This window comes from Lepidochelys kempii, chromosome 27, assembly GCF_965140285.1.
Source record: "Lepidochelys kempii isolate rLepKem1 chromosome 27, rLepKem1.hap1, whole genome shotgun sequence".
NCBI lineage: Eukaryota > Metazoa > Chordata > Testudines > Cheloniidae > Lepidochelys > Lepidochelys kempii.
The window spans coordinates 12,168,161-12,195,899 of record NC_136406.1 but is presented as its reverse complement, the minus strand read 5'-3'; the positions used below and the strand labels follow the sequence as shown (position 1 = coordinate 12,195,899).

The window sequence follows — 27,739 nt, the reverse complement described above, 5'->3', positions numbered from 1 at the left end:
ACAGTCACCTCCCCGCCCCCAGTGTCTGAGGCGGTTCTCTGTGGCTTCAGAAAAAAATTGTAAATGAAATGTTGAACATGCTTTTAAAATGTGAACTGTGTGGGGAGAAAAAAAAATGTCTTGACTGTATGAGGGGCTAGCCCATGCAGTGGAACATTAAATCTGGGAGATTGTAAAGGATTCCTTCCTTAGCTAGACAGGGCAATGTGGTCCACTGAATAGGACACAGGAGACCTAAATTCAATTCCTGGCTCTGGTAATCTCAGGCAAGTGACTTCCTCTCTCTCTCTCTGCCCCTCTATTTTCCTTCCTTAGTGTCTATGAAAGCTTGTTGGGGCAGGGACTGTTTTACTAAGGGCTGGTCTCCACTTCAGTTTTTACCAGCATAGCTACATCAGTTAGGGGTGTGATTTTATTTTATTTTTTTGCTGATATAGTTTCAAGGTACCTTATATTGGTGGAGCTGGAATAACCTGTACTGCCAGAAGCACTTTTATAACAGTATAGCTGCATCTGCACTAAAGGGAGCTGCTGCTTTAACTATGCCAGCATGGAGCAGCAAAACTTGAAGGCTGCATCCACACAACAGACTTCTGCTGATGTACCTATGTCAGCTTGTTTTGCTCAGGTGTATGAGATAAGTTATACCAGTAACATCACAGCTTTGCTGGTATAGCCATGTCTGCACTTGGACCACCTTGCCAGTATGCCTTACCATTATACCTATGCGGGGTAGAGCATTCCGTGTGTAGACATGGCCTGAGCATAGACCAGCCCTATGTATTTGTATAGTGCCTGGCACAGTGGGGCCCCGATCTTCGTAAGATCTCTAAGGATTTGTCTGTGCCTAGACTGCAGCTGGGATGATGCCTCCCAGCCCAGGTCGACGGACTCATGCTAGCTTCCCTCGAGCTAGCGCACTAAAGGTAGCAGTGTGGCATATTGTGGCACAGGTGGCAGCTCAGGCTGGATCCCGAGTCCAAGCCTGCCTGCCGCCCACCCACTCAGGTTGGAGCTCAGATGGCTAGCCCGACCCACCATCTATCCTGCAATGTCCACACTGCTACTTTTAGCACCCTAACTCCAGTAAAGCTAGTGAGTCTCTCTCTATCCGGGCCGGGATTGGAGACATACCCAAATGCTACTATACTAATACAAGGCTGGGAAATCAAGCCCACCTTCGTAATAGAAGGAAAACCTCATGAGAAATGTAAAACTAATGCACCTTTCATGCAGAGAGATCTCAAAGCATGTTACGCACTTGCCAAGGTAACCCTGGACTACAAACTTCCCTGCAACATCGTGAAATATACCTGGTACTTTTCTTCAGTCACTCCATGCAAACCAAGCCCTTGAAGAACAAAGGGAAACATACATAAGGACAGTAAGTAACAAGCCTAAAGCCAGTGTTTTGACTCAGGTGATTATTGTTCCCTAACAAGACTCCAGTCAGCCCACCTGAACTGGGATCACAGAGCTGGATACAAACAGAACATCAGCTCTTCTCTATGCATTTTCCCCCCTCAATTTTATCCTGGAAGAGATCTAGAGATGTCAGTAGTATTTTTGCATTGGGGCAACTCTAAAGATTTAGGGCTAGATCGTCAGCAAGCATCAGCCAGGGAAGTCAACAGAGCTACACTGATTTACACCAGCTGGAGAGCAAGCCTTTAGGTTTCCACCACTCCCTGCACCTTATAAAAGCCAAACATCAATAATTTTGCAAGATTACAACATTTGAAGCAATTAAGTAAGTGGAAGAGGAATTTAAAACCAACTACCACAGAGCTCTTCAAGAAAGCATTTTGCATTCAGATGGAAGAGCCGGTCTGCACTCGGATGACAAACGAATCAAGGGAGATTTATTGTGAAATGCAGATGGGATCTTCACTGTTTCAGCCCTTTTCATAATTGTTTTTTAAAATGCTCTGTATACAAAGTGCCTCATGGTTATTCTTCTAAGAACCCATCCCAGACATTTTGTGCACTTTACTGGAAGGAAACCAGATCTCTGGGTATCAGCGAATGGATTTTGAATTCAGCAGTTTTGTATGAAGGGTTGGGTCTTCAGAGTAAGCCAAGTCCAATACAGGTGCAATGAAGAACAAAGCCCCCCTCTTTCATATAGAGGGTATGTACAAGAGACAGGGTCTTAGACGTCACTGGAAGTTGAGCCCATGAGCAGGCTATGAAAAGGCACAAGACAAGTATACCTGGAATCCTAATCGTGTGTAGTGGCATCACCTCTACTCCTTGAATAGGATAGCTTAATGGCAGGTTTGGTTTGGCTATTACTAGATCTTGAGTCATTGAGGGGTATCTGGAACAAATGCGAGGAGAACAGGGTCAGCGTCGGGAGGATAAGGGATTATGAAAATTGTGTTAACAGTAAAACAGAGTTTGAATGAGTACTTCTTTCTACCAACATCCCCTATCTGTCTATCTGTTGGATGATTGTGGCTGAAATTTCAAGAGACAGTCTCCCACTGGGGCACCAGATGAAGCAACCAGATTTTCAGGATACATGGAGCGTGCAAGTTGTGTGCTGAGCACTTGTGAAAAATCTCTCTCGTACGTCAGTGCCTAAGTGGCAGCAGAATTGTTTGGAAGAACCTGACCCATAGATTACAAGATCTCTGAGCCAGGAGTGTCTTCTTTGTACACAACAGGATCCTGATCCTTCACTGGGGTTCTTAGGTGCTACTAGGCCTACACTTATGGTGGCATGTCGAGGTCAGACACTGTGCCCAAGAAGCATCGGTATAAATAGTCATGTAGACCTCGAGGCACTGCCTCAGCAAGTAGAGAAACACCGGAACCCTAGGCTATACACCCTACACAGCTCTACACACCACCGCAGTGTCTCTCACAGCCGAACGGCTATTTTTAGGAGCCTATTGTCCTGACGCCTCCCCATTCCAGAGCCTTTCACTGCCGTGTGTAGCTACACACCACAGAATGGGTGTAGCTGCAGTGAAAAGTAGACTGCATGTACCTTATGTGCCGCCACGAGCGTAGACAAGGCCCAAGAGGCATAAATACACGAAAATCAGAGAAAGATGTACTCACCCTCACAAAGACAGAGAAATAGGGTAGGTGGTGGTTTAGATGGTGTAATGGTCCTCACTCAGGGTCTGGTTGGGGAGCATGGCCTAGTGGTCATGGCTGCAACCCCTAACTGTCAAGGGGATTGAGGGGAGGGGAGCCCAGGCCCTCCCACTCCACCAGGCTCCAACCTAGGGTCCTTTGGGCTACCAATGGTCTGGCAACCAAGGCTGCCCTCCCTGGGCCTCTTCCTCGCATCCCCCCTGCCCCCGTTATTCCAAGGCTTTCCCGTGTTGGGGAAATCCAAACCAAAATAAGTAAGAGGGGGCTACTATGTCCAGAGTCCACAGGGATACTTCCCTCTCTGGTTTTCTCTGAGATGGGTCCTACCTTCCCTCAGGGAGGGCCCCTTTGCACAGCTGCATCAGATCTTTAGGCTTCCCTCTGCTCTGTGCTGCTGGAGCTATGGGCTGCAGGTCTGCTTAGCTCCAGCTCTCTGCCTCTCAAAGGAGCTAATTCCCTGCGTCTTTTAATTCCTCCAGCAGCTGGAGGATTTGCTGCAGGTGTGGTGGGGCAGGGCTGGCGAAACCCCAAATAATCCCTTATCCCCTTGGTGCCCAGTGTGGGATTTGTATACCCCATCACTGATGGTAACAACTGAAAGGATCATTTCTGCTTTCCTCCATAGCTGGGGTTTCTTCTACCTCAGTACAACTCAACCCCAAGGCTTCAGTTCATGAGACTTTCCCACATGAATTTAGTGCCAGGAAAGATGCAGGCTGGACAGGTCGAGAGACAGGAGAGTCCCTTTACCTTTTCTGATAGTGCTCCAACTCCCTCCGTCGCCTCTCTTTAATGGAGGCAAGGTCTTTCTTATCAATATAATCTTCCATCTGGAAGACATGCACACGGTCAGCTTTGGCGCACTCACACTGATTCTTTGGAGCTAGCCTGAAGAGAGGGAAAAAGAAGAAAACCCAGAAGGCTCAGCTTGTGCAAGGACACTGGAAGAATCTGCTGTTTTGTGACCTTTTGAAAATAATATGCATATGGCCAAGCTTGGTGGGTTAGGCCTGTATCTATATGGGCGTGTGTATATATATTAGTGATATGGGCCTAACCCACTAACCATGGACATGAAACTCATGTTTCAAATGCACACTGGCAAAGTTCTGATCTCAGCTGGACACTACCTTCCCAGCACTGCAGGATGTTCAGCTCTGGATGGGAACATTGTGACTGAGCCAGAGTTAAGAAGCGAACAGGATCCCATACTGCCTTGGCAGGTGAATGTAGCTTCCTTTGTAAGAAAGTTGGGTTACACTGTAGGACATTTGGGCCAGATTCTCAGCTAGTGTAACTGCACAGAGCCACTGACACCAGCTAGGAAACAGGTCCTTGATTACAGAGGGAGCCCAAGAAAGCTGTTGCTCAAGGTCAGGGCCTGTGCTGGTGCAAAAGCACCTAATTAGCCCCTGTCTGGCCAGCTCCAATCAGAAGAAACAGATTGGGGATGATGGAAAAGGCCGGATGCCAGCCTAAGGATTGGCAACACCTGCTGGCCTGACAAGCCAAGGGCTATAAAGGCTGGGAGGGAGCCAGAAGGCAGGGGGCAGCCATGGAGAAGTCAGGGAGGGAGCTGGAGACCTCCTAGCTGAAGGCTGACTCTGCCTGTAAGGGAGGTAACCAAACCTATAAAGCTGTATATAGATGGACACTAGAGGTGGGACAATGATAAGTAAATAAAGACCCAGGTGTTGCACAACCCTGAAGCCTCTCCAAGCCTTATTGGGGAGGACAAGCGGGGCCCAGGAAGGGGGGAGGGTCATGAACCCTGTTACAGGGCCATAAAACAACAAACAAACCAATCCACCTCCCCTCCGCCCGCTCCATCATACTTAATACCAGAGCCAACTTTTGGGATAGAGAACCAGTGGCCATGCCCCACCTCTCCTTCCCAGTTTGGAAAGGAGAACCCTATGAAATACTGAACTGGGAGTCAGGAGATCCAGGTTCAATTCCTAGATCTGCCACTGGCTCTCTGTGAACTCAGAAAAGTCACCTAATCTCTCTCGCTGGATGTCTCCTTCCCATGGGGAAGGGAGCAATGCTGCAAGATTCCACTCCCTGCAAGAGGAGAGAGTTTCTGGTAATGACAGACTGGGGCCATCTTCCCAGCAGCCAGGAGAGGTGACCATCACCCTCCTATCCAGCATGCAGAAGGGATAGGGACAGAACACAAGGAGGAGGGAAGCTCCAAACCCACTTAAGATCCAGAACAGAGAGGGAAAGAGCCCCCTCTTTCATCCCAGAAACTGAGTCAGGTCAAATGCAACCCTCTATATCTCTAATCGCCACCAGCCCAAACAGCAAAAACAAGCAACCACATGGGCATGTGCCTCAGGGATCACTGGAAAATCTGGACATAATCCATAATACGCTTGATGGGGATTGTGAGACACTTGTCTCCCTGCAAGAACGGGTGTCGAGGAACAATAAATCCCGCAAACCGTTAGCAATAAAGCCCCCACAAGTTGTCCAGCTGCCTCTTTTCCACTGTCAGAGGTAAACAGAGACGTACTTGGGTTTGCATGGAGGGGCTTGTGTCTGAGCTTCCTCTTTCTGGGTACAGATCAATTATTTGCAGGTCCCTTTGCTGGCAGACTTGATAGTGCCTTAGGCAACTCTCTGAGTTCACTGAGAAGTTGCAAGACCAGCTTTATTGGTTAGAGGTGAGCAAGTTGACCCTCAGCAATAAATACCTTATCTACGCTAACTCCACAGCCTACTTCTTCTTTCCCCCACCCCTCCCAGATATTGTAACCTGCCTCCCATTCTACTCCATTGCTCCCCAGAACCATCCTGCTACACCACATTCCCTCCTACCCCAGCCCCATGCAAGCACTGTGCACTACACGACTCCAGGAGGGGGGACTGAAGTCTCGGGTGGGCTCAGGCTTCAGTCCCCCCTCCTGGAGTTGTGTCGTAATTTTTGTTGTCAGAAGGGGGTCACAGTGCAATGACGTTTGAGAACCCCTGTACTAGACCACACTGCCCCTCACTAATAGATTTCTGGGAGGAAGCCGTAGCTCTGTTTTCCAATTGCTTGTGAAATAAAAGGCCAGCACTTCAGGCTCATTTTCAGGAATGAAGTCAGAGTTTAAGGCCAGACAGGATCACGAGATCATCTAGCCCAGGGGTCGGCAACCTACGGCATGCGTGCCAAAGGCAGCATGCGAGCTGATTTCAGTGGCACTCTGCTGCCGGCCTGGGATTCCATCCACTGGCCCCCTGCCAGCCGGGATCCCGGCCGCCGGTGCCGCTCGGCCCGCTGCTGGCCTGGATGGACGGAACCCCGGGCCGTCAGCGGGCAAAGCGGGACAGGCAGCCAGAATCCCAGACCAGCAGGGGGCTGCCTGCCGCCGGCCCCACTCAGCCCACTGCCAGTCTGGGGTTTCGTTCGCCGGCCCCTGTAAATATAAAATGTAGGACTGGCACGTGACACCTTCAATTACAGTGAATAAATGAAGACTTGGCACACCACTTCTGAAAAGTTGCCGACCCCTGATCTAGCCTGACCGATGTATCACAAGGCACGAAACACCACTCGGCCACCTGCACCCCAACATCCAGAATTAGACCAAAGTATCACAGCCCTCAAGAAGCTAAACTAGTACTTGCCACAGGCAGAGAACAGGAAAGACCAAAGTGAATGGCAGGGATCAATTTGTCCCGTTATCTTTTATTATTCATTTGTCTTGGGACCATTAGGTGTTGTGTGAAAACAAAGATGCAGCTGAGCCACATGGTAGAGAGAGAGCAGCTGCTATTTTGCCAAACAACAACAGGGAAGAGGAAAGAAAGTTAATTTGAATCCCATTTCTACCTAGCTATTATTGCATCAATCATGAAGGGTCTACTTAAAATCTTGGAGAAATCCCACAATTTTTGCAGGTTGGTTACGGCATAAATTGCAAATTTCATGGATGTGTTACACATCTGCGAAATTTGCTATTTACGCCATGACCCACCCACAAAAAATGTGGGATTTCTCTGCAGTGTTTTTCAAACTGGGATTCTCAAACCCAAAAGGGGGTTGCAAGCCTATTGGTGTGGGGGGTAATAGCATTACCACGCCTACTTCTGCGCTGCTGCTGGCAATGGTGCTGCCTTCAGACCTGGGTGCCCGGCCAGTAACTGCCACGCTCCGCTGTCTTCAGAGCTGGGCGGCTGGAGACCAGATTTCATGGTCTGTGACGCGATTTTCACAGCTGAGAATTTGGTAGACCCCTAATTATCATGAACAATGACATAACTCTGATGCATCATTATTTTCCTCCCCTAATGTTTTATAGCATGCCTCCTTTTTGTTCAAAAGAGACACTCTTCTGCACCACCATAGCATTTAGGCATCAAAGCTATAAAAGCTCCTAAAGGTACATCTACACTGCAAAAGGCCTGTGGCTGCGAGTCTCAGAGCCCAGGTTGACAGATTTGGGCTAACCCTACAGGGCTAAAAATAACAATGTAGACATGCCTGCTCAGGCTGGAGCTTGGGCTTTGAGACCCACCCTCACTGGATTTCAGAGCCCAGTGGAATGTCTCTACAGGTATTTTTAGCCCCATAGTGCAAGTCTGAATCTGTAGACCTGGGCTGTGAGACTTGCTCCTGCTGGGTTTGGGTTTTGTTGTTTTTTTCGCCATGTAAGTGTACCCTTAGTGGCTTCAGTCCCATTGAATGTCAATGTGATTTAAGCACTTTTAAAAGTTTCCCCCATTACAGTTCCAATTGCTGTGATTGATTAAATAGATCCAAAGGAATAATTATTTTTTCCTTGTATCCCTCCTCCCCGGCCCTGTGAACAAAATTTGCAATTTTCTCAAGTTTGTTAGTCAATATTATTTTCAGAATTAATTTTTGCAAATAATTTTGGTCTGTAGCTTGTTCGTAACCAATTTATAAGGAGCATCTAACAAGCCAGACGCTTCCATTCATCTCAAAGATCCTGTGAATTTTTATCCCTGGATCGGATGAAATAGGCAACTAGTGCAAATCATCCTAATTCCAAACCTGAAATTAACTTTCTGCAATATGGGCATTAACAGCTGGAGCAAATCTAACAATTCAAACAAACATTAGCCAACCTTTTCCTTTGCAGTATTTGCACAAATCTAGCTACGAAGAACAATTGAAGCAGTTAATATCAGCAAGGGAACTTACCAAATTCCATTGTAGGTAAACAAGGACTTGTATTTTTCTGGTGACAGAAGTTTCATGTCAGACCGAGCCTCTGAAATCTCTCCCTTGATCTGATTTTTAGTTAACCTCTGCCAGTGCATGGAGGCCAAAAACACAACCACTGTACACAAGACCAGGATAAGGAAGTATTTCATACTGCATTAAATAGACGAAAGGAAGATTTCAGTAAGCAACGAGGCAGCATTTAGAAGCTGTTAGCTCTGTGGCTGCATTTCCAAACTCTAATGCATTTCACCTTCGGTTTTTCTCCCTTCCACCCACACCCAGCAGATCTGAATCTCTTCTTCATGTTCAGAAGAATTTTCTGCCAAACAAATAAAAAAGCCTCCTTCCTTGATTATACTTAGGAAAGACTGACTACCCATGCTGGGAAGCTGCTTATACCAATTATAGGACAGTTGTGCAGACGGAAACTTATGAGCTTGAGACAAAAACTGTTGTATTTTATTGTGTTTTTTCTCTGAACTTTTTGAGGGTGTTATTAAACCAGACAGCCCTGTGTCCTTTAGAGCATGACTAGTTAAGAATTTACCTGTTGACTAGTTGCAATTATTGGCTAAGAATAGATATTAAGACAGATCTTGTTAGTTCTCCTAGTGCATCTCTGCTGCTACTTTCATTCCCCCACCTACCAAATGCCTCTCCTAGAATCCACACCGAGGGTTCTGCTGACCCATTTGGACTGTGACACAGGGGAAAGGTGCACTGGACTCAGAGCAAGAACACCCTGAATTATAGGCCACTTCCTCCAGACACCACAGTTAGTATTTCTGCCATTCACAACCGTTATTATTCCCCAAAGACTACATTAAGATGGAGCAAAGGCTGAGAGTACATGTCGGTAATTCCAGGTTAAATATATTATAGAGATGCTGTAAATATATCAAAAAAATCCCCAAAAAACAACACTCTCCTCCCCCAAGCATTATAAACCCAGGAAATTCAGAGTAAATACCTTTGGATTTCTCTTAAATATGTAGCCTTAACAATGAATTTCCTAGGTTTATAGCACTTGGTATTTTGCGTAAATTACAACATCCCTGTAATGTATTTAATGCAGAATTGCTGATATGTACTCAGTCTTAATGTTGTTTTGTTCGGGAATTATCTTATTGTTTTCAAGTTAAAAATGTAATGCATGCACACTAAACACAAAACTCAACATTAGCAGGCCATACTTCATATCTTCACTCTATTCGAAATATCAACTTGCAGATTTTAAAAAATGATTTAGCTTGTCTGGCTGCTTCCCACCCGTATCCACACACACTTTAGGATGCCACAAAGCAACCAGAATGCACACCCCTCCCCACTGCCCTGTTTTGTAGGTAGATCTGGTGCAACAGGTAGCTTTTGGAAAAAAGTGGTAACTACACACTTCATGATTTTCAGCATTGCTTACCCCCTAACTGAAGTTTCTGTCAGCAGAAGCTGGTCGGTGCATAAGATCTTCTTCAGGGAAACACATGAAAAATTGCCTTCCTTCAAAATGGCCGGGCTACATTGCTCCATTGAAGATGATGGCTGCAACTTCCTAACACCACCAGTCTTTCACCCACTCAAGCACTCTCCTCTGGGCTATGCCAGCCCTCTCCTCACCTTGCAGGTTAACAATAGGTGTACCCCAATCTTCGAGTCCTTTCGAAGCATTTCCCTGTGATATCCAGCCCCGACACAAGAGACTCACAGAAATCCTGGATCCTCTCCCTCCACTGAAGCAGTGTACCCCAGTTTACTAGTTTTCCCTTAAACCACCGCTCCTGCAAACCACACAGCACTTGTGAGAACTTATAACAAAACCAGTTTTATTTAAGAAAAAATAAAGATTTAAGTAGCAACAAGAAAGGGTGGTGGAAACAAATGGTCACAATACAAAACAAAAGCATAAGAAGTGAACCTGGGTCTACACTTATTAATAGTTACCTTTCCTATTTAATAAAGTAGGCTGCCCCCCCAAAGTTCAGTCAGTTGCAGAACTGGATGGCTTCGCAAGAACCAGGATCCAATTTTTCACGAGAACATCCCTGCTTTCCTCAATGAATAGATGCAGAGGGTCTCTCCCTCCTCTCTGTTATACTGAAATAGTCTTGTTCCTATTCATAGATATAACCAAATGGCGGTTTGCCCTAATATTCCTTTTTTACCTTCAAGACGTTTTGACTGTTTGCAGTTGTCTCTGGTGGTTTGCCACTCCTTTCCAATTTCTCACACATGCATTTCCCCAAGACCCATGGTTTTGTCACTGTTCAAAATATAGCTTGTAGAGAAATACGAAGATAACTATGTTTTAACTTCACTGTACATTGGTCCAGCAACATTTTCCCCCACTCCTTTATCCTGTGCAGTCTTCCCTAAAAGGAGCTGTACTAAGTCATGTCCATATTGAGCGGTGGTATTCATTGCACAGAAAGAGTGCCTGCCAACAGTTGAGCAATAAATAGGATGTGTATTTAATTACTTGTTTTCTTGCCTATCAAGAAAGTACTGAAGCCACAAAGTGGGGTTGCTCAGCATTTGAAGGGGGTGTGGGGGAAGAGTCTAAACAAACTTCTCTTTGGGTGCCTAAATTTAGACACTTGTGTTTGAATATTTGGGCCCACCATTTAAACAAGCCATGGTATGAACATTGGTGGACTAAACAACACATACCTAAATCATCTATAGCAATCACTTCTAAATAAACCCATTTAAGACAGAAGCACCCTCTGCTCCACTTTTTGAGCTTTAAGCTCATCAGTTTACCAGGGGGGAATGAGATGGGAATCCTAAACTTAATGAGGAATGGATTTTTCACATCATCAGGAGGAAATCCAGCCACTCAAAACCTTTTCCAGGACCTACCCCGACATTAGCAATACCACTGTGACTTATTTACATTGACCCAAGAAAGCAAATGGCACTTATACAAACAGAACAGTGTGTGGGGAAAGTCCAACTAGATTTGGAATGCTGTCCATCATGAAGGGCTCCATCCTGCAAGAACACGTTCACAGGGAAGAGTCATTTTACTCACATAAGCTATTCCCAATTACTTCTGTCATAAATATAAAGGGAAAGGCAAACCCCTCTAAAATCCCTCCTGGCCAGAGGAAAATCCTCTTACCTGTAAAGGGTTAAGAAGCTAAAGGTAACCTCGCTGGCACCTGACCAAAACGACCAATGAGGAGACAAGATACTTTCAAAAGCTGGGAGGAGGAAGAAAAACAAAGGGTCTGCGTCTGTCTGTCTGATGCTTTGGCCGCGGACAGAACAGGAATGGAGTCTTAGAACTTAGTAAGTAATCTAGCTAGGTATGTGTTAGATTATGATTTCTTTAAATGGCTGAGAAAATAGCTGTGCTGAATAGAATGAATATTCCTGTCTGTGTGTCTTTTTTGTAACTTAAGGTTTGCCTAGAGGGATTCTCTATGTTTTGAATCTAATTACCCTGAAAGGTATCTACCATCCTGATTTTACAGAGGTGATTCCTTTACTTCTATTAAAAGTCTTGTAAGAAAACTGAATGTTTTTTCATTGTTCTAAGATCCAAGGGTTTGGGTCTGTGGTCACCTATGCAAATTGGTGAGGATTTTTACCAAACCTTCCCCAGGAAGTGGGGTGCAACGGTTGCGAGGATTTTGGGGGGAAAGACATGTCCAAACTATGTTTCCCAGTAAACCCAGTGGCAGTGGAAATCCAAGGGTAAAATAATTTTGTACCTTGGGGAAGTTTTAACCTAAGCTGGTAAAAGTAAGCTTAGGAGGTTTTCATGCAGGTCCCCACATCTGTACCCTAGAGTTCAGAGTGGGGAAGGAATCTTGACAACTTCCGTAGTATTTTTTGCGTAAGTTACTCACTTGCCTACGTGTTTGTAGAATCAAGTCTTAACAGAGAAGTCAATTCATTAGAGGGTTTGTCTTCACTGAAGAATTAACTCGAGTTCTGTTCACACACAAACCCCCTGAACTCCAAGTAGGGGTGCTTTTAGCTCAAGTTAGCTGGCCCATCAGGTGTGTAGACGGTCAGCTGTTAACACAATTGCTCTGTGATAGAGTGGCCACTTACACATTCCCATAATAATGGACACTCTGGTACTTCTGGGAATGGTGTGGGCCCGCCCCCACCAGCATGACCTCGCATGCCTGGTGCGTACAAGCTCATGCTGCACAGAGGACGCCATTTTGAAGAATGCGCCGCTCCATTCACACAGGCAGAGGTGGAATGGCGCATTTTTCAAAATGGCGTCCCTCGCCTGATACTGGACAAAACCAAGTCTGGTTTGGCTCAGTACCAGCTGGGGGACAAGTCACCCAAAAAGAGGACGGTCTGGTTTAAAACTGGAGGAATGGCCTTCCTACACGGTGCTGCTCACATGAGACATTTTGCAGTGTGGCACTTTCCCTTGAGCCAGGCTAACTTGAGAAGAGTAACTTGAGTTCACCCGGCAATGACGACATTGTGACCATAAATTTTCTTTCTTTCTTTGTTTTCCTTTCAGTTTTTCACGTACAGAACAATTAAAGGAAACATTTGTGCATCTTTTTTTAAAGTTCCCATTCATTTTTTTTTTAAATACACATCATGGAAATATTTGTTGGTTTTAGGCATCGTAAAAGGCATTTTCCCTTTTGTTTTATATATCATTTTACTTAAGATCAGTCAAATTGTATTGTTAAGGACAAAATTTAAAAAAAAACCCAAAAACTCTGGAAAAAAATGACTATTTGTCAGGCTTACATTTTCAAGTCACTTTGGATCCTATTCACACAAAAGGCAACTACCAGATATTTGTAAAAAAAAAATAAAATCCAGAGCACAAAAGTACAGGGAGATTATAAAAATTCTGGTATTTTTAAACAAACCAAAAAAATTAATTCTGCCTCACTGTCCCTTTTTAAATGATTACCTTGAAGAATAAAATTCCAGAAACTAAACAAGGAAGATAATAAAATAAAACAAAAAGAAGACATTCAGAACTAAAGCAAACTAGGGCCCAGTCCTGTAAACATTTAATAACTGTGAACATTATGCCTGGTATTGGTATTGCCTGGTTTACCGGAGCATACCAAGATCTCTTGCTTTTTGCCTGATGGTAGGAGGAAGATTGTAAAGAAAGCATTACATGCCTGTGGAATTATTGCACTTGGTATTTAAGACAATCTCCTCTCCAAAAGTAAAAATGTTGTTAGCCTTTTATCTATAGGATTAATCTTGAAACCCTTATTCATTAAAGTAGTTTCTTATGATCTTATTGAAGTCAATATTGCTACACTCCTGATCAGGGGTCATTTGTAAAGCACCACAAGTCTTACAATGCTGTATGCAAAGTTTTGGGAGAGGCGAATACAACCACTTGCAAGTACAATGATCCAACACAAAAGCACTGACTTGAAGTGGGGGGTCATATTACTGTTAGGGCATGAGAGCCCATAAAGTGAGGTGCATTTTTGAGAACACCTTACTTTCACATTTTTTTGTTGGCAGAAATACAGACGATCAGGGAATACAAGATGACTTCTGCATTTACTTTTCTCCATCAGTGAGGAAGAAAGACATTTAAATATATCTATGATTGTGACCTTCCTGGGATTTCTTGGGTTCCTTTGCATTGAGTCCCTTCTTTTCTATTTTTAGTACGCTTTATTTTGAGGCGTTATGGTCATTTTACTTTCTGGGACAAGGAAGTGGCTGTGTTTAAACACTGAAGCGGCTGTAGTTGCTTCTCCCCTCCACATCATTAAATATAGCTGTGAGATGTGTGCACCTTTTTAGATGTTTTAAAAATACTTACTTATGATTATAGCATATTCAAAAAGCATCAAGTTGGTTTAATTTACGCACCTTTTCTTAAAGCTCATAAGGCATCATTAAGACCCTGTATAAAGACTCCCATCATTCTCTGAAGCAAGGTGGATAAAAATCAATTTTTTAAAAAATAAAAATTAAAAAAAAACAACAGATTTTTTTAATTTAAATTGGATTTTTTTTATAAAATGCTTTTTGAGGAAAAAAACCTATCATGGAATAGGGATTATAAATTCTAATTCTATGGTATGAGACAATATATTCATGTAACGTTTAAGAAAAGTTTTGTCAATGAGTTCCAATAGTTCATGGATTAGGGACCCAATTTTATGGGGTTCCAGGGGCTTCTGTATAGATTTAGGTTAATCTTTCTATCTACCCAATGATACTCAGTGCTCACTTTAGAAAATACCATCAGAAATTATTCGTTTTGCAGTTCTCAAACTGTGGATTTGTTTCTGAAGAGATAGCATGCTTGTTAACAGCAAAAATGTTTTTAAATAAATAAATAAATATTTCACGGTTGAAATAACAGACCTCAACCCTTCAGTCCCTCTGCAAATTTGTGTACACAGAGTCAATCCCTTACCTCTCTCTAAAAGTGCAAAGTTTCAAAAAGTTCAATGAATAGAAGATTGTTGGGGGTGGAATAGATCTGGACAAGTAGAAGTCTGGAAATAAATGTGAGAAGGGAGGGACAGGTAGTAGAAACAAAAGTGAAACTGAGCAGCATATTCCGGAAGTCTTGAGGTCTTTCTGAATGTAGCCTTCATTGATTAGAGACAGTGGTGAGCTGAAGCCGGTTTGCACCAACTGGATGTTAAATTTTGAAGCCGGTTTAGAACCAGTTGTTAAAGGGGTGGGCAAACTCTGGCCCGCGAGCCACATCTGCACTGCGGGACCATCCTGTCCGGCCCACCTGAGCTCTTGGCTGGGGAGGCTCCCCTGAGAATCCCTTTTTAATTTTTACTCACCCAGCGGCGCTCCGGGTCTTCGGCGGCGCTCCGGCAGCGGGTCCTTCACTCGCTCCTGGCCTTCGGCGGCACTTCAGCAGCAGGTCCTTCAGTGTCACCGAAGATCCAGAGTAACTGAAGGGCTTGCCGCCAAAGTGCCGCCGAAGACCCGGAGCAACTGAAGGAACCAGTTCTTCACCTTTTGGCAGCTCATCACTGATTAGAGATCTATCATACCATTCTCTGACTAGAAGGGAAAACCTATAATGGCAGCAGGCTGTAAAAGAGACACAATCTTGGAATAAGAACCTTTCAAGAAATATGTTTGCTGATGACGTTTTAAAGAAAGTCACACCAATGAACTGGTGGAAGTCACTTAAGCACTTGGATTCAGAGACCGTTGAAGTGATAATCTCACTTTTAAAAGCAGTAGCTTCTTCTGCTGGTGTAGAAAGAATATTTTGTTCCTTTGAACTAATTCCTTCCAAACTGAGAAATTGTTTGGGACCTGAAAAAGCAGGAAAGCTTGTTTTTCTTTTCCAGATTATGAACAAACAGGAAAATGAAGGTGAAGACGACTGAGTTAGCTGCAGAAGCCAATATTTTAAGTTTCTTATGTTGACCTGTCTGACATAGTTGATTTAATTTTTTTGGGGGGGTGTGTGTTTTTTTTTAAATATTTCAACTATTTTAGTTAAAAACAATTTTAACAAAAACAGACCTGATTTTAATGTTTAATGTTTGAATATTTAACTAAATTCAAAAATTCGTATACATCATGTTTTGTTAAAATATTATATATGTTTGCTGTTGAAGAAAAAAAATCCAGAATACATAACATTGTTGTTTTAGTTAAATAAAACAATTTCAATGTCTGTCTGGTGATGTTCTTCTCCTAATATAGCATGGCAAGAAAATCCTCCAAATATTAATGATAGTTCACCTCCCAATATCTTCATAAATATCTGCTTCAATTACCTTTGGTAAATGAAATAACCAATCATTCATTTTCTGATATAGCTGTAAAACTAATCTGAAAAGCTTTCAAAATAAATCACTTAAAAATATATAGTGTGCACCTTCTAAAAATGAAACCTACATCTGAGTTGTGAGAAATATGTATTAAGGTTATAACAACCAAAAAAAATGCACTTTTATGTAGAAATCCATGATTAAATCAAGTCTTCCTGACTAGTGATTTAAATCAAATCCTATTTAGTCAGTAAATACACAGCAGTTTCCTCCTATAAATTCCCCCTTTGGCACAAACTTTGTTGTTGTTACAGTTTTAAAAGAAACCTCCCCTCCCACGCCCCATCTGTCTGTATGGAAATGATGGACAATTATTTAAATGTATCTTAATGGACGTGGCTCTCTTGTCCTTGTTTAGCTTTTTACACTAAGATTCTAGTATATTTATTTTAAAAGCATCAGTAGACAAATTGGTTTATTTTAGATTCAGTTTTATTAAAATTAGCCATTGACTCACCTATAATGAGAGGCGAGAGACATGCACTGACTGGGGATCTCTACAACTTTGCTGACAGTCAAGCAGAAAGCCCCATTTCAGCCCAGAACATTATAACCTTTGCAAGTCAAAGGCTCATACCCATACCAGCCTGAGGGCATAGGAAGCACCTTTACCAAAGGAGGGAGTGAAGTGTGTTTTGCCTATCTGAGCAGATCAGGTTAGTTTTTAACAAGCAAAAGAAAATACTCGCCGTCTGTTTACAAGGAGAACTGTTCTGCAGCCAAGGGGTTTCCTCTCCTGGCCAGTATCAAGCACTAGAATCCCTGAGGTTCAATTCCAGGAAGGCTCTTCCCTTTATCCCCAGTCAGGGCCTAGTCATTTGCTTCTACTACAGCAGCAGTATCTGCCAAACTCAATAGCCCAGTTCAATAGAACTGCGCTGGGTTTGCATTTGCAGAGTTTACCCCAGAAAATCTGAAACCTGAACACAATGGGCAGAAATTGGAGACAACTCCCTTTCACTGGGTTATTCCACTAAAAAATACCCCAAAAAAAAAACAAAACAAAAAAAACCACATACACAACAACAAGCCACAATCAAACTGGCAGTAAGATCTCGGAATCCACTGGCAGCTGAATACCAGGTCTACGTAGGAAGCCCAGACATAAGGAGAGATCCATTCCCAGAACACGCTGATTCTAACCAACCAAACCCTCTCCCCGGCCCCCCCATCATGAGCTCCCCACAAGCAACCAATCTGAGCTATATGGCAAAGAGAGCTGTCCAACCCTCCCAGAAACTCACACCCCTAGTACACAGGTACCCAATAGAATCTTAGCTCCAGGTATTCAGTATCTACAGCCTCACCCACACAGGTATATCCAATGCCAGCCCTGCACTTGATACTCAGGGTATGTCTACACTACGAAATAAGGTCGAATTTATAGAAGTCGGTTTTTTAGAAATCGGTTTTATATATTCAAGTGTGTGTGTCCCCACAGAAAATGCTCTAAGTGCATTAAGTGCATTAACTCGGCAGAGCGCTTCCACAGTACCGAGGCTAGAGTCGACTTCCGGAGCGTTGCACTGTGGGTAGCTATCCCACAGTTCCCGCAGTCTCCGCTGCCCATTGGAATTCTGGGTTGAGATCCCAATGCCTGATGGGGCTAAAACATTGTCGCGGGTGGTTCTGGGTACATATCGTCAGGCCCCCGTTCCCTCCCTCCCTCCGTGAAAGCAAGGGCAGACAATCGTTTCGCGCCTTTTTTCCTGAGTTACCTGTGCAGATGCCATACCACGGCAAGCATGGAGCCCGCTCAGGTAACCGTCACCCTATGTCTCCTGGGTGCTGGCAGACGCGGTACGGCATTGCTACACAGTAACAGCAACCCCTTGCCTTGTGGTAGCAGACGGTACAGTACGACTGGTAGCCGTCATCGTCATGTCCGAGGTGCTCCTGGCCACGTCGGCTGGGAGCGCCTGGGCAGACATGGGCGCAGGGACTAAATTTGGAGTGACTTGACCAGGTCATTCTCTTTAGTCCTGCAGTCAGTCCTATTGAACCGTCTTATGGTGAGCAGGCAGGCGATACGGACTGCTAGCAGTCGTACTGTACCATCTTCTGCCGAGCAGCCATGAGATGTGGATGGCATGCAGTCCTTCTGCACCGTCTGCTGCCAGCCAAAGATGTAAAAGATAGATGGAGTGGGTCAAAACAAGAAATAGACCAGATTTGTTTTGTACTCATTTGCCTCCTCCCCTGTCTAGGGGACTAATTCCTCTAGGTCACACTGCAGTCACTCACAGAGAAGGTGCAGCGAGGTAAATCTAGCCATGTATCAATCAGAGGCCAGGCTAACCTCATTGTTCCAATAAGAACGATAACTTAGGTGCACCATTTCTTATTGGAACCCTCCGTGAAGTCCTGCCTGAAATACTCCTTGATGTACAGGCACCCCCTTTGTTGATTTTAGCTCCCTGAAGCCAACCCTGTAAGCCGTGTCGTCAGTCGCCCCTCCCTCCGTCAGAGCAACGGCAGACAATCGTTCTGCGCCTTTTTTCTGTGCGGACGCCATACCAAGGCAAGCATGGAGGCCGCTCAGCTCACTTTGGCAATTAGGAGCACATTAAACACCACACGCATTATCCAGCAGTATATGCAGCACCAGAACCTGGCAAAGCGATACCGGGCAAGGAGGCGACGTCAGCGCGGTCACGTGAGTGATCAGGACATGGACACAGATTTCTCTGAAAGCATGGGCCCTGCCAATGCATGCATCATGGTGCTAATGGGGCAGGTTCATGCTGTGGAACGCCGATTCTGGGCTCGGGAAACAAGCACAGACTGGTGGGACCGCATAGTGTTGCAGGTCTGGGACAATTCCCAGTGGCTGCGAAACTTTCGCATGCGTAAGGGCACTTTCATGGAACTTTGTGACTTGCTTTCCCCTGCCCTGAAGCGCATGAATACCAGGATGAGAGCAGCCCTCACAGTTGAGAAGCGAGTGGCGATAGCCCTGTGGAAGCTTGCAACGCCAGACAGCTACCGGTCAGTTGGGAATCAATTTGGAATGGGCAAATCTACTGTAGGGGCTGCTGTGATGCAAGTAGCCCATGCAATCAAAGATCTGCTGATATCAAGGGTAGTGACCCTGGGAAATGTGCAGGTCATAGTGGATGGCTTTGCTGCAATGGGATTCCCTAACTGCGGTGGGGCTATAGACGGAACCCATATCCCTATCTTGGCACCGGAGCACCAAGCCGCCGAGTACATAAGCCGCAAGGGGTACTTTTCGATAGTGCTGCAAGCTCTGGTGGATCACAAGGGACGTTTCACCAACATCAACGTGGGATGGCCGGGAAAGGTGCATGACGCTCGCATCTTCAGGAACTCTGGTCTGTTTCAACAGCTGCAGGAAGGGACTTTATTCCCAGACCAGAAAATAACTGTTGGGGATGTTGAAATGCCTATATGTATCCTTGGGGACCCAGCCTACCCCTTAATGCCATGGCTCATGAAGCCGTACACAGGTAGCCTGGACAGTAGTCAGGAGCTGTTCAACTACAGGCTGAGCAAGTGCAGAATGGTGGTAGAATGTGCATTTGGACGTTTAAAGGCGCGCTGGCGCAGTTTACTGACTCGCTTAGACCTCAGTGAAACCAATATTCCCACTGTTATTACTGCTTGCTGTGTGCTCCACAATATCTGTGAGAGTAAGGGGGAGACGTTTATGGCGGGGTGGGAGGTTGAGGCAAATCGCCTGGCTGCTGGTTACGTGCAGCCAGACACCAGGGCGGTTAGAAGAGCACAGGAGGGCGCGGTACACATCAGAGAAGCTTTGAAAACCAGTTTCATGACTGGCCAGGCTACGGTGTGAAAGTTCTGTTTGTTTCTCCTTGATGAAACCCCCCGCCCCTTGGTTCACTCTACTTCCCTGTAAGCTAACCACCCGCCCCTCCTCCCTTCAATCACCGCTTGCAGAGGCAATAAAGTCATTGTTGCTTCACATTCATGCATTCTTTATTCATTCATCACACAAATAGGGGGATGACTACCAAGGTAGCCCAGGAGGGGTGGTGGAGGAGGGAAGGAAAATGCCACACAGCACTTTAAGCACAGCACTTTAAAAGTTTACAACTTTAAAATTTATTGAATGACAGCCTTCTTTTTTTGGGGCAATCCTCTGTGGTGGAGTGGCTGGTTGGCCGGAGGCCCCCCCACCGCGTTCTTGGGCGTCTGGGTGTGGAGGCTATGGAACTTGGGGAGGAGGGCGGTTGGTTACAGAGGGCTGCAGTGGCAGTCTGTGCTCCAGCTGTCTTTGCTGCAGCTCAGCCATACACTGGAGCATACTGGTTTGGTCCTGCAGCAGCCTCAGCATTGAATCCTGCCTCCTCTCATCACGCTGCCGCCACATTTGAGCTTCAGCCCTGTCTTCAGCCCGCCACTTACTCTCTTCAGCCCGCCACCTCTCCTCCCGGTCATTTTGTGCTTTCCTGCACTCTGACATTATTTGCCTCCACGCATTCGTCTGTGCTCTGTCAGTGTGGGAGGACAGCATGAGCTCGGAGAACATTTCATCGCGAGTGCGTTTTTTTTTCTTTCTAAGCTTCACTAGCCTCTGGGAAGGAGCAGATCCTGTGATCATTGAAACACATGCAGCTGGTGGAGAAAAAAAAAGGGACAGCGGTATTTAAAAAGACACATTTTATAAAACAGTGGCTACACTCTTTCAGGGTAAACCTTGCTGTTAACATTACATACACAGCACATGTGCTTTCGTTACAAGGTCGCATTTTGCCTCCTCCCACCGCGTGACTACCCCCTCAACCTTCCCCCCCTCCCTGTGGCTAACAGCGGGGAACATTTCTGTTTAGCCACAGGCAAACAGCCCAGCAGGAATGGGCTCCTCTGAGTGTCCCCTGAAGAAAAGCACTCTATTTCAACCAGGTGACCATGAATTATATCTCACTCTCCTGAGGATAACACAGAGAGATAAAGAACGGATGTTGTTTGAATGCCAGCAAACATACACTGCAATGCTTTGTTCTACAATGATTCCCGAGTACGTGTTACTGGCCTGGAGTGGTAAAGTGTCCTACCATGAAGGACGCAATAAGGCTGCCCTCCCCAGAAACCTTTTGCAAAGGCTTTAGGACTACATCTAGGAGAACCGCAAATGCCAGGGCAAAGTAATCCTTTCACATGCTTGCTTTTAAACCATGTATAGTATTTTAAAAGGTACACTCACCAGAGGTCCCTTCTCCACCTGCTGGGTCCAGGAGGCAGCCTTAGGTGGGTTCGGGGGGTACTGGCTCCAGGTCTAGGGTGAGAAACAGTTCCTGGCTGTCGGGAAAACCAGTTTCTCCGCTTGCTTGCTGTGAGCTATCTTCTTCTTCGTCCCCAAAACCTGCTTCCGTATTGCCTCCATCTCCATTGAAGGAGTCAAACAACACGGCTGGGGTAGTGGTGGCTGAACCCCCTAAAATGGCATGCAGCTCATCATAGAAGCGGCATGTTTGGGGCTCTGACCCAGAGCGGCTGTTCGCCTCTCTGGTTTTCTGGTAGGCTTGCCTCAGCTCCTTCAGTTTCACGCGGCACTGCTTCGGGTCCCTGTTATGGCCTCTGTCCTTCATGCCCTGGGAGATTTTGACAAAGGTTTTGGCATTTCGAAAACTGGAACGGAGTTCTGATAGCACGGATTCCTCTCCCCAAACAGCGATCAGATCCCGTACCTCCCGTTCGGTCCATGCTGGAGCTCTTTTGCGATTCTGGGACTCCATCATGGTCACCTGTGCTGATGAGCTCTGCATGGTCACCTGCAGCTTGCCACGCTGGCCAAACAGGAAATGAGATTCAAAAGTTTGCGGTTCTTTTCCTGTCTACCTGGCCAGTGCATCTGAGTTGAGAGTGCTGTCCAGAGCGGTCATAATGGAGCACTCTGGGATAGCTCCCGGAGGCCAATACCATCGAATTGTGTCCACAGTACCCCAAATTCGAGCCGGCAACGTCGATTTAAGCGCTAATCCACTTGTCAGGGGTGGAGTAAGGAAATCGATTTTAAGAGCCCTTTAAGTCTAAATAAAGGGCTTCATTGTGTGGACCGGTGCAGGTTTACATCGATTTAACGCTGCTAAATTCGACCTAAAGTCCTAGTGTAGACCAGGGCCTAGTGTCTACAGCCCCACCCTGTTAACAAGTGCAATAGCTGCAGACCTACGTGAGAAACAAAGAATCAAACAAATCTTTACCCTGAAGACACATATACAAAACCACCTAAAATGAGCTAGGGGAGAATATTTATCTGCTCTGTAGACTTTTTTAAAAAGTAATTGCTTTAGCATGGCACAAAACTACAAATCTGGAATTGCTGTAAGGTCAAATTGTTGGTGAAAAAACATAAAATGTAATTCAATTAGGTGTCAGTCTATTAAAATCAGGATTATAACAAACCTCACAACATCTAAGCCAAAAGGAGAAGCCTTGTCCATTTCAATATAGACAGTGACAACCCAGCAATGCTACTGGAAATGTCCCCCATCCTGAGATTTTCAGCCAAACTACTCAAAGGGTAAAAAGCTTCCTCTGTGGGGAATGGCTCAGCTATACCACCACCCTATGCAAAATTCTCTCCATGAGAACAAACGCCTACTAGAAATATACTGCAAACAAATTACTGCTCAGCTTAGAAAGGACATAAATATTAATCTTTTAAAACAAAAATAGCTGCAAACTAAGCAAAATAAATTTTATTTTGGAAATGTAGAAAGAGTACACATACTGAACTGTCTATTCTTTCAGCTAACAGTTAGCTGCCACTGCCATATGAATCAGAGCAGTGTGTGCCCCCTCCAACCAAGCTCACCTGCACCACACAGAGTGGTCTAGCAGGTAGGATCCTGGAGTAGGAGTCAGGAGAAGTGGGTTCTGGTCCCAGCTCAGTCAGTGGCCTGCTGTGTGACCTTAAGCAAGTCCCTTCACCCCTCTGTGCCTCTATTTACCCACCCATCCTTTGGTCTGGTTGGTCTTCCTACACCAGCAGTTCTCAAATGGTGGGTCAGGACCCTGAAGTGGGTCATGACCCCATTTTAATGGGGTTGCCAGGACTGGCTTAGACTTGCTGGGGTCCAGGGCCGAAACCAAAGTCCGAGTCCCACCACCATGGGCCGATGCCAAAGCCCAAGGGCAGGGCTCAGGGCCGTCCTTAGGATTTATGGGGCCCTATGCCAATGGTTCTCAAACTTTTACGCTGGTGACCCCTTTCACACAGCAAGCCTCTGAGTGTGACCCCTCTTATAAATTAAAAACACTTTAAAATATATTTAACACCATTATAAATGCTGGAGGCAAAGCGGGGTTTGGGGTGGAGGCTGATATCTCATGACCCCCCATGTAATAAACTTGTGACCCCCTGAGGGGTCCTGACCCCCCAGTTTGAGAACCCCTGCCTACACAGTATTATTAAACTGTTGCTCCTATGCCCAACTTGCTCTTAGCAACACAAACATAAGCTTACAGTATTGGAAAACTTGTCACGTGCACTTTATTAAAAACAGTTTAATTGTGCTGCCTTCACCCCTAACCCCCGCACTTCCCACTCACCTGCACCCCCAAACCCAGCCCTGCACTGCCAGCGTGCCCCATCACACCACTACCCTGCCCAGTATCCCATTCCCCCTTATGGCCAGCAACCCCCATGCCCAGTGGCTTCTCACCCAGAGATCTCCACCACAGAACCCTATGCCCAGCGATCTCCCACCCAAAGACACCACCCCCGCTGCCCAGTGCCCCTCTCACAGCCCTCCCCCCAAATGCCCAGCAGCCCATATTCCTGATGGAATTCAGCACCAAAATATTAAATTTTGTCAATAAATAAATGTGGAGGCTCCAGCAAGCATAGGCTACTGGCTGCATGGAGGTGGGAGATCACCCTGCAGCCTTCTCCCTCCCCACTCCACCCCACCCAGGATAGGGACTTGGCAGTGAGATACCTCTGTGTGCATGTCAAAAGGCCACAGGGAAATATTTTACATGATGGCTGGGATGTCCACCATGACCCAAAATCTCTTTTTTGTCATTCAAATGAACAGCTGATACCAATGGCTGAGTCCAGCCCTCTTCCAGGCCCTTGCCTGTCACGGCTCTGGGCCATCAACTCCCAAATGGCCTTTCATTCTCCCTAAAATAGAGCATTTCCCTCTAATCCTGACAAATGAAGAGGAACTTGGGAGATGCAGTTTAAAAAGAAAAGGAATTATATTCAGGCACCAGTGTTTTTTTCTGCCCTGATTTACACTCCTGGTTGCCACACACGGCTCAGTGGGATTGTACTGGGTATAACTCGGCACGCAGTTTCAACAATGCTTCAACAGGGGGCTGGAGCCATAACGAGCCACATCTCATTTGAACAAAAAGAAAAGGAGTACTTGTGGCACCTTAGAGACTAACCAATTTATTAGAGCATAAGCTTTCGTGAGCTACAGCTCACTTCCTCAGATGCATATCGTGGAAACTGCAGCAGAAAACCTGGATTTGTGCAGGAAATGGCCCACCTGATGATCACTTTAGATAAGCTATTACCAGCAGGACAGTGGGGTGGGAATAGGTATTGTTTCATATTCTCTGTGTATATATAAAGCCTGCTGCAGTTTCCACGATATGCATCTGAGGAAGTGAGCTGTAGCTCACGAAAGCTTATGCTCTAATAAATTGGTTAGTCTCTAAGGTGCCACAAGTACTCCTTTTCTTTTTGCGAATACAGACTAACACGGCTGTTACTCTGAAACATCTCATTTGAACAGTGGCTCTTGTTTTGGATTATTTAAAGCCGTTTTTAAAGGTCTTTCCCGTGGGTGAGGAAGAAGGTGCTGCACTCTTGAAGGGACCTTTAAAACCCCACTCAACGCTGCACTGTTTAGAACTCTCCCTCATTCAAAATGCTACCAGCTTAAGAGGCAGCCCTGGAGATACTTGGATCCACAAGAAAAAAAAATCACGTCCCTTTTCCCTACATAAAAGTTTTCAGCTACTCCAGCCTTGTCAAGTGTGAGTCCATCTCCCTCCCCAGCTAAGAAGTTGCTCCCTCCCTTGCATTCTGCAGTCCTGATTGCTGCTTTTCTGCTCCAGTACACCCCCCTCTTCCCATTGTTTTAGTGTCAGTTTCCTCATGTTGACATTGGAATATTGTGAATGGGCAGGAAAAGCCTCCTCCCCAGCCTGGTTGTGTGTGCGCCTCTCCCTCCTCCCAGCCCGTCTCTGCTGCTGATCCCTGCTGGGAAAGGGAGGGGAGAAAAGATAACAGTCCAGAGGGGATCCTTAGCATCTGGGCTTAAACTTCAGAGCAGAGAGAGGTGGAGAGAAAAGGAGACCAGGAGAGAGATTGCAGGGTGTTGCCGGGGCAGGGCGTGTGGGCGGAAGAGGGGAGGGGGCAGGTACAGTGGGGGGCTGCTCGGAACAGCTGCTCTCCCCTGGGGCCACCAGCCCGCTCCCCAGGAGGCCCTAGCGAGTTGGCTGCTCACTCACTGAGCCAGACAAAGACCCCCCCCCCCGCTCTTTTTCCTTCCCAGCCCGGCTCCCCCCAGCCCGGGTCCTCCTTCGTCCCTGGGCTCCCCGAAGTCCCGTGCCCAGCTCTACCCCCGAGCTCGGCTCCCCGCTCTCTTCCCAGCCTCCAGGTATCCCCCCCCACTCTGTTCCCAGCCTCACCTGCCCCCCCCCCTCAGCTCCCCAGCTCGGGTCCTCCTCCGCCCCGCAACGTCGCATGCCCGGCTCTACCCGCCCCCCGTCTCTCCCCAGACTCCGGGTATCCCCCCCCCTCCGCTCTCTCCCCAGACTCCGGGTATCCCCCCCCCCCCCGCTTACTTACATGCAAACTTCCCGTGCCCCCCCTGCTGAGGCGGAGCGGAGGGGCCAGGGTGGCCGGTCGGGGAGAAGCCGGCCCGGCCCTGGGGAGGGGAGGAGAGGAGTCCGCGCAGCAGCCGGCGAGGGTGGTGCCCCAGATTTCTGGGTGCCCTACGCAGTCGCGTATGCCTAAGGACGGCCCTGCGGGGGCCGAAGCCCTCGGGCTCGGGCCCCCCTTCCCGGGACGGTGGGGCTCGGGCTTTGGTCTCCCCACCCAGTGCCGCAGGGCTGGGGCGGGCTGAGGCTTCGCTCCTGGGGGCCGTGTTGTCCGAAGGGGGGGCCAGCTGGTTTTCAAAGTTGTTGTTTTTTTTTTTTTCTGGCGACCCAGTTGAAGAAAATTTTTGATGCCCGCGACCCAGCGGAGTTGGGGATGAGGGGTTGGGGGGGCTCAGGGCTGGGGCAGAGGGTTGGGGTGCGGGAGTGAGGGCTGCGGGGTGGGGCTGGCAATGAGGGGTTCAGGGTGTGGAAGGGGGCTCTGGATTAGGGCAGGGGCTTGGGGTGTGGGAGTGAGGGCTGCGGGGTGGGGCTGGCAATGAGGGGTTCAGGGTGTGGAAGGGGGCTCTGGATTAGGGCAGGGGCTTGGGGTGTAGGAGGAGGTCAGGACTCTGGGGTTGGGGTGCAGGCTCTGGGGTGGGGCTAGGGATGAGGGTTTTGGGGTGCAGGAGGGCTCTCTGGGTTTGGGGGGCCTCAGGGCCGGGGCATGGGGTTGGGGTGTGGGAAGGATTCAGGGCTCTGGGTGGGGGTGCAGGCTCTGGGGGGGCTGGGGATGAGGGGTTTGGGGGGGCTCAGAGCTGGGGCAGGGGGTTGGGGAGTAGGCTTACCTGGGGCGGCTCCCGGTCAACGGCGCAGCGGGGATGGTAAGGCAGGCTCCCTGCCTGTCCTGGCCCTGTGGACCGCGCTGCGCACTGGAAGCGGCCAGCAGCAGACCCAGCTCCTAGGCTGAGGCGCCTGGAACCGGTGCTCTGGGCGGGGCGCAGCGGACAAAATCCCATGGCACCCCTGCCTGGGAGCCAGATCTGCTGTTGGCCGCTTCTAGGCCACAGCACGGTGTAAGAACAGGAAGCAACTAGCCTGCCTTAGCCGGGCAGCACCATCAAAGGGACTTTTAACGCCATGACCCAGTGCCTTACATTTCGTCATGCAGTACTGGGTCGTGACCTGCAGTTTGAAAAGAGAAAACCGCAGAGAAAAGAGGGAAGCAGAGTATCTCAGCTGTGCTGCAGCATGGGACCCCAAGAGAAGAGTTTATAACGCTGAGTGTGAGAATGCACCTTTTTCTCCCTTTATATACTGCAAACAGTCTTCCACAGTCATGGTCCTCCCAACCACTCTTGCTTGCAATAGTGTTCTTGCAGCATATTCTTTCCCAACAAGTGTCTGCACCTAAGGCAAAATCCTCTTTTCGGATCTACACGCTGCAGCTCCACTCTGCGAGCCTGCTCTCCAGCTATGACAGGTACATGTCTTGAGAGCAGAGCACAGCCGGGATGTAGGCAGAGAATTTCATCCTCGGAGAACACGGCTGTTTTCCTGTCCATAAAACCAAACCAACCAGCTCCCGTCCACAAAACCAAACCCGTCAGTGCTCTAGAGCCAGGGTTGCACACTGCAGCTTGCACCAGGGGGTTGGTGAAGCAGCAAGGACCAGAGCTTTTTAAATAAGTGTTTCCACAGATCAAAATCCTCCTCTTGGTAAAGGTTCAGCTGTATCCAAAACAGGGGTGGAGGGAGGACTAGGAGAGACTACACACGTCCTCACAAACGCTGGGGAGGTCCCATCTGCCTTTTCTCATGTCTGCAGTTTTTCCTTCCGAGGGGTGCACGGTTGCAG

The 27,739-nt window shown here is 47.0% G+C and overlaps 1 protein-coding gene across 12 annotated transcripts in view; it reads right to left on the bottom strand.

Annotated features, from left to right (window-relative positions):
- LOC140903940 (beta-1,4 N-acetylgalactosaminyltransferase 2) overlaps positions 1-27,739 on the bottom strand; it is a 57,986-nt gene that overhangs the window by 16,823 nt on the left and 13,424 nt on the right. For 2 of the 12 annotated variants that reach the window (XM_073325940.2, XM_073325941.2), the window contains exons 3-6: positions 8,267-8,440; positions 3,859-3,996; positions 2,214-2,320; positions 1,314-1,351 (exon numbers count right to left, since the gene is read on the bottom strand). In XM_073325940.2, coding sequence (XP_073182041.1) covers positions 1,314-1,351; positions 2,214-2,320; positions 3,859-3,996; positions 8,267-8,440 — 457 coding nt within the window. Of the gene's footprint in view, positions 1-1,313; positions 1,352-2,213; positions 2,321-3,858; positions 3,997-7,177; positions 7,336-8,266; positions 8,441-9,707; positions 10,921-14,125; positions 15,014-25,873; positions 25,949-26,729; positions 26,891-27,739 lie in introns of those variants that run through there. The other 10 variants (XM_073325949.2, XM_073325950.2, XM_073325942.2 and 7 more) reach the window with 9 other exon arrangements.